Genomic DNA, 6,672 nt, shown 5'->3' with positions numbered 1-6,672 from the left:
CTCCTCCCTTCCTCCTTTTCCCTTCCTTTCCTTTCTCCATCCTCCACTCCTTCTCCCTTCCCTTTCTCCACCTCTTCAAACCCTCCCTCCATCCCTTCCTCCTTCCCTTTCTCCATCCTTTCGTCCCTTTCTCTATTCCCTTTCTCCATCCCTCCTTCCTCCCTCCCTCCTTTTCCCTTCATCCATCCCTTCCCTCCTTCCCTTTCTCCATCCTTTCGTCCCTTTTTCTGTCCCCTCTTCCTCCAACCCTCCTTCCTGCATCCCTCCTTTCCCCTTCACCCCTCCATCCTTCTCTCCCTCCCTCCCTCCCTCCTTTCCCCTCACCCATCCCCTCTCTCCTCCCCTCCCCTCCCCGGTCCCGCTCTCCGGTGGGGCTCTCGCGGGAAGGGGCGGGCCGGGCCGGGGGGGCTCTGGGCGGGGCTCAGCGCGGGCCATGGCGCGGCGGAGGCGGCGGCGCGGCTGATGGGCTCCGGTAAGGGGGGGTCCGACCCCGCCGCGGCCGCTGCCCGGGAGCCCCCGCGAGCCCCGCGGCACCCACCGGTAGGCACCTCCTTAGCCCCCCCGGAGCACACACCGCTCGGTAGCCCCCAGGGCTTCCTCCGAGCACGCCGGTAGCCCAGTAGCCCCCCGGAACTGGTACCCTGCAGCTCCCAGTAGCCCACCGGCACCGGGAGCTTCCAGCATCCCGCGAGCACCCTGGCAGCCCAGTAGCCCACAAGAGCCCCGCAGAACTGGTAGCCCCCGGCAGCCTCCCAGTAGCCCCCAGGCGCCCCCTGAACAGCCTGGTATCCCCCCCCAGTAGCCCCGTGGAACCCACCGGCAGTCTCCCAGTAGCCCGCAAGGCGCTCCCTGAGCACCCTGGTAGCCTCCTGGTAGCCCCGCAGCCGCCTGGTAGCCCAGTAGCTGGCAGCGGTAGCCCCCAAGGCACCTTCCGAGCTCCCCGGTAGCCCCCTAAGCCTCCCGGTAGCCCCCGCAGCCCCTGTAGCTGCTGCCGCCCCCGAGCGCTCTGGCAGCCTATGGTGCCGGGGGGGCCACTGGGCCACCGAGGGACTACCGGGGTGCTCGGGGGGTGCCCTGGGGGGTGCTGCTGGGGGGCTACGGAGCTGTCGGCGAGGCTGACAGTACTGGGGGCTACTGGGGAGCTGTTGGGGCTACTGGGGAGCTATGGGGCTACTGGGGAGCTGCGGGGTTACTGGGGAGCTGCGGGGCTACTGGTGCTGGGGGACTAGCGAGGGGGCTGCAGGGCTACCAGGGGTGTTGGTTCCAGGGGGCTACCGGGAAGCTGGGGGAGCTACAGGGAGGCTACCAGAGGGCTACCAGAGGGCTGCTGGGGGGCTACTGAGGGGGTGCAGGGCTACCGGTGCTGGGCAGGTACCGTGGAGGCTGGGGGTTACTGGTTCTGGGGGCTACTGGGGAGCTGCGGGGTTACTGGTACTGGGGGCTACTGGGGAGCTGCGGGGTTACTGGTGCTGGGGGCTGCTGGGGGGCTGCGGGGTTACTGGTGCTGGGGGCTACTGGGGGGCTGCGGGGTTACTGGTTCTGGGGGTTACTGGGGAGCTGTGGGGCTCCCGGGGGGCTACAGGGCTATCCGGGGGGATGCTGGGGGCTACTGGGATGCTGTCGGTGCCGGGGGGCTCCCGGGGGGCTGTCAGAGGGCTCCCGGGGGTGCCGCTGGGCGGTGCGCTCCGTGGGCAGCGCTGTCCTGATCCCATTCCCGCTGCCGTTCCCTCGCACGGGGATACGCGCTCTGCGCTCGGAGCCGCCCGTGCGCCGTCCCCGCTGCCCGTGCGCGGCTCCCGGGGGTGTTTTCCTGCGGCGGAGAGCCCCGCGGGCCGGGACCTGCCCTCGGCAGCTGTCGGGATGCCGCTCCTGCTGCCGTTCCCGCGGCTCCCGCGGCCGGGGCTGCCCGGGTCCCGCTGATCCCGGGCCGTTTGACGGGATGCAGGGCTTTGTCGGCAGGGGTACTTTGTGCTTCCCAGCAGAGCTGGCCGTATCCCGTTCCCTTTCGGGCTGATTCCAGGGGCCTTCTGGCGTGCAGGGATGTGCGCTTTGCAGATAGAACTGTGCTGATGCCGTTCCACTGCCCCTCCTGCCCATCCCGGGGTCAGGGATACGCGCCCGTATCCCGTTCCCTCTGCTTGTCCTGCTCTTCCAGAGATATTTCTGACGTGGTGGAGAGCTTTGTTTGTAAACAGGGATCCACACTTAACAGCAGAAGCGCCTGTATCCCATTCCCTCTCGTGCTGATCCCATCTCTCGGTGACCTGGCGCTCCGGCTCTGGGCAGGGATGGATGGCAAAGTGGGACTGAATCCCAGCCCTGGCAGGCGCTTTGCTCCCTAATGACCAGAGAGAGCCTCCTGCGAGCCAGGATGCAGCGGCGCTGGGAGACCACAGAGTGTGTTCAGAGCTGGATCGCATTTTGGGCTGTGAGTGTCAGCCGTAGGCTTCGGAGCTCGCTGCACATCCGTCAGCCTGGTTTGTTCCAGGTGTTCCCAATGCTGTCTCTGTGCTCGGAGCAGGGCCGGCAGTGCGAAACGCTGTCAGGATTTTGCTTGTATTCATTTTGTGTGGATGTAAAGAGTCAAAACCGAGTGGAAATGAGACTTGGAGAGCGTTAGGAAGGACTTCAGAGCATTATGAAGTTGGGATGGCAACTGTTTTCCCGAGAATCGAGTTAAAACTTCTTCCAAGCGAATGGTAAATTATTTTGCATGTTTTGATAAGAAATTTTATCAGTCTGAAATAGTAAAGAAAAAAAACAGCTGCTGGAGCTGCTGTGTTGCAAAATGGGAATGGACTGACTGTTTGTTTGGGTGCTGCCGAGTGGCTGGAAATGGTAAGAGAAAAGATTAATGAGAGATTAAGACGTGCTCAGAATCACAGTGAGGTTAGTTTAACTGATTGTTGGCTGCTGGACTTTGAGCAGAGAACTGAGGCCTTAGAACTTGTGCTGTTTTTCCAGTTGTCCTGGTTTAAATTCTCCTCTGTGTCCTTGGTTGGGAGCTCATCGGATCCTGGTGTTCTGTGTGCATCGGTAAAACCACGCAGAGGGGCTGAGGGCAACCAGGAGAGTTAAAAATGGATAGAACTTGAAAAGTGCTGCGTTCTTTCTCTTTTGATGATGCTTAGCTTTAGTATTTGTTTTTGTTGTCCTCTATCCTTCCAGCACTGAAAGGGGTTCCAGGAAAGCTGGAGAGGGCTCTGGATGAGGGAGGGCAGGGAGAGGACAAAGGGAATGGCTTTGAGCAGAAAGAGGGGAGATTGAGCTGAGATCTTGGGGAGAAATGTTTTTCTGTTCAGGTGGGGAGGCCCTGGCCCAGGGTGCCCAGAGCAGTGGGGGCTGCCCCATCCCTGGAGGGGTTCCAGGCCAGGTTGGATGGGGCTTGGAGCCCCTGAGCCAGTGGGAGGTGTCCCTGCCCATGGCAGGGGTGGCACTGGATGGGCTTTGAGGTCTCTTCCAACCCAAAGCATTCTGTGATTCTATAAAAAGTGTTTTGGGATGGCGTTAGTGTATGCCACGTCATCACTTCGGATTCCCCTGGGGTTATGGTTTTGAGGTTTAGAAGTGATTTCTTCGCCGCAGCAGTGATCTGAGAAACAAAGCATGTGCTGTATCTTGTCTCTGCGTTCACAGACGTGTGATGAGTGTTTGGGAGTTCCAGCGGATGAGCAGGCACTGTCGGGAGAGTTGGTGCTGGTGGAACGGAGTGGAAAGCCAGACTCCCTCTCCTGTTCGAGAAAACAGGGGTGTAAACTGTGCCATTGAAGCACAAACGAGGACTGAAGGGGAGGACTTAAGACTACATTGTTCTGGGATTTATGTCTGTTAACACCTGTCTACCCTGTACAAAACCTGTGGTTCTTCCTGAATGTTCTTGGACCAGAGAGGTGAAATCTGTTTCCACCACCCGTACCCCCAAGAACCCCATTCCTAAGGGAGAGTAGGTTGTAAAAACATCCCTTATCAGCCTTAGCTAAAGCTTCTGACCGGTTTATAGTTGGGAATGTACTGAATCGGGTTGCATTTCTTTCCTTGTGATGCCAAATGCAGCTGTTTTGGGTTCAGACGAAATACAGCAGGGACCTACCTGACCCCACTGTTGGGTGGCAGAGAAATTAAAGGCAAAGGAGAAAAGCATAATCACTTGGAAATAAGAAACCAGGAAACTTCGTGATATTTTTCTGTGTAAGACGTGATTCTGGTGGGTTTTGTGCGTTAGCAGGTGAATTCAATAGAATCCTTTTCCTGAAAAGATGGGAGGACCGAGTTCTGTTTGAGTGTACGTTGCTTTTATGGGCAGAGGAAAATACGTTTGCTTATTTTAAATCTGATCTAGTGACAGCTGGGCACTTACAACCAACCTGCTTTCTTCAAACACTTGAAGAAATGAGTTAAAAAAAAGGATTGGGCAGTGCATATTCCACTAGTGACCAGTTTTACATTGGAGTTAGTGTGATGTGACAACTTCTTGGTTGTCAAAAATGGCCTTTTCAGTGTTCACAAACTTGACTTTTTCCAAGCCTGTTCTGTTGGGTTGGAGAAGTGAGGGAGTGACTGCTGACGAGTGCTGTGCTCCGACTCTTCTGCACTAGGACTGCGCCGTGCTGAGCTCTGGCATATGCCGTGGCCTTGACCTGCATGCAGACAGGCATCCATCCAGGAGGTTGGCACCCTTTCTGGTGATGTGGGATGCTGTGGAGTCACTCCAGTTGAATTGTAGAATGGCTTGGGTCGGAATGGTCCTTAAAGATGACCACAGAATGCCAGGTTGGAGGGGACGTCAAGGATCCAATGGTCCAACCATTTCAGGTGATCTGTAGTTTAAAATGAGGTGGCCCAGCACCCTGTTGAGCTGAGCCTTAGAAGTGTCCAGTGGAAAGGAATCCACCACCTCCCTGGGGAGATTATTCTAATGTTTCACTGTTCTGTGCTGAGAAGTGTTCTGGAATCCAATCGAATTTTCTCCAGAAGCAAATTGTACCCATTGTCCCTTGTCTTTTCCTTGTAAAAAGAGAATCTCCATCCTCTTGGTAGACACCCTTTATGTACTGGTATATGGTAATAAGGTCCTCCCCAGGTGGTCTTCTCTCAAGGTTTGTGGGGGAATCATCTGATACACAGCTACTTGGGCTGTGTTCTTCCTTGGATACTCGCCCCGTAACTTTTCCCCTGATTCTTGTGTCCCTGCCTGATTTGCTCCAGCATTTGTTCTCCTTTGAAGAGCTTGAAAACTTGTCCTGGGTGGTACCTGTCAAGTCATCAACACCACTCCAATACTTGTTGCTTTTTAATTTCTCTGGTGTGTGGGAGAGCACAAATCATCTGAAAACACAATAAATATAGTCGAGTTAGTTTACTAGTTAGCTGTGATGAGGTCATGGAGCAGTTTCCAAGGGGAACCACCAGTAGGGCGGTTGGCGTAGGTCAGGGAGAGGGGAGGAGGCAAGGAGAAGCCTCTGCAGCTGGAGACCCAACTCTTCCAAATGATTTATATCTACTACTCTGGGCTGCGCTTTAGGGAAGGATGTGGAAAAAGGAATGAGAGGAGGGCTTTACATTTCCTCTGTGAGCTTCTGACGCGTTCCATAGTACCTGGTATTGGGTTTTGATATTTGGTTATTGAGTTTATGCCTGTGCTCTTTTAGGGTATTTTTTTCTATCGTTGGCTTTATGCTTTCAGTGCTTTGTGCCAACGTGTTGGCAGAAACAGCCGCGTTTGGTACAAAGTCAGTGTCTGAAGGCAGGGACCTATCATAGAATCATGGAATGCTTTGGGTTGGAAAGGACCTCAAAGCCCATCCAGTGCCACCCCTGCCATGGGCAGGGACACCTCCCACTGGATCAGGGGCTCCAAGCCCCATCCAACCTGGCCTGGAACCCCTCCAGGGATGGGGCACCACCACTGCTCTGGGCACCCTGGGGACCAGGACCTCAGCGGGAAGAAAGGGACTTGAACGAAGGGAGGAAACCGACAGGAATGTGACATTGTTCGCAAACTGAGTGGCTGAGAGGGATGTGGCTCTGCACGCGAAGAGCTTTTCTTGTCTGGATATGGGGACGTGGTGCCTTGAGGTATGGATTCGGGGGGAAGCTGGTGCTGATCGTTGCCTGGCTCTCCTCCGAGCAACGCTATGCAAAGGAAAGGGTAGACTTTTTTTTGCAAAGACTCTTGATTAGAGGCATTAATAAGACTTTTCCACTTTAATTTCTGAGTCATGGAAATGCATTTTAAGATGAAGAACAGGGCTATTTTTAAATATCAAGCAGCCTATTTTGGGAAAGGGAGGGGAGAAACTTGATTCTTAAAACACAAAATGCAGGATAGCTCTAATTAGAGATACCTGAATTTTTTTCCCATTCTTTTTTCCTTTTTACTAAATGTGGAAGAGCTTCCTGTACCGATCTTAGAGACTGACAGTCCCAGCACTGAATTAAGAAGCTGCTGATGGTATTAAATGCTGATTCATGGTTTTTGGAGAGCGTAGTATATATTAAGGTTTGATTAGATCAATTCAATCGTAAGATTTTTGTAGGCAAAACATATTTTGAATGTGTTTATTTTAAAATTAAACTATGCCTTAGAAAGATAGGGCTGCAAACATTGATAGTTTTTAAAGCAATTTGCTTCTTCAGTTTTTTAATGATAATTGCTCTCCCAGCAATTCTGAT

General features: G+C 54.3%; 1 protein-coding gene across 12 annotated transcripts in view; it reads left to right on the top strand.

Annotated features, from left to right (window-relative positions):
- The first annotated feature begins 407 nt into the window (after positions 1-407).
- Positions 408-6,672, top strand: part of GALNT13 (polypeptide N-acetylgalactosaminyltransferase 13) — a 101,532-nt gene continuing 95,267 nt past the window's right edge. For 8 of the 12 annotated variants that reach the window (XR_008450396.1, XR_008450397.1, XM_054070108.1 and 5 more), the window contains exon 1: positions 427-540. Coding sequence is in view for 6 of the 12 variants with exons in the window: in XM_054070108.1 (XP_053926083.1) it covers positions 463-540 (78 nt within the window). In the remaining 6 variants the exon portion in view is untranslated. Of the gene's footprint in view, positions 541-6,672 lie in introns of all 12 variants that reach the window. The other 4 variants (XM_054070109.1, XM_054070106.1, XM_054070110.1 and 1 more) reach the window with 3 other exon arrangements.

Source organism: Cuculus canorus, chromosome 6, assembly GCF_017976375.1.
Source record: "Cuculus canorus isolate bCucCan1 chromosome 6, bCucCan1.pri, whole genome shotgun sequence".
Taxonomy (NCBI): domain Eukaryota; kingdom Metazoa; phylum Chordata; class Aves; order Cuculiformes; family Cuculidae; genus Cuculus; species Cuculus canorus.
This window is presented reverse-complemented; position numbering and strand designations above follow the sequence as displayed.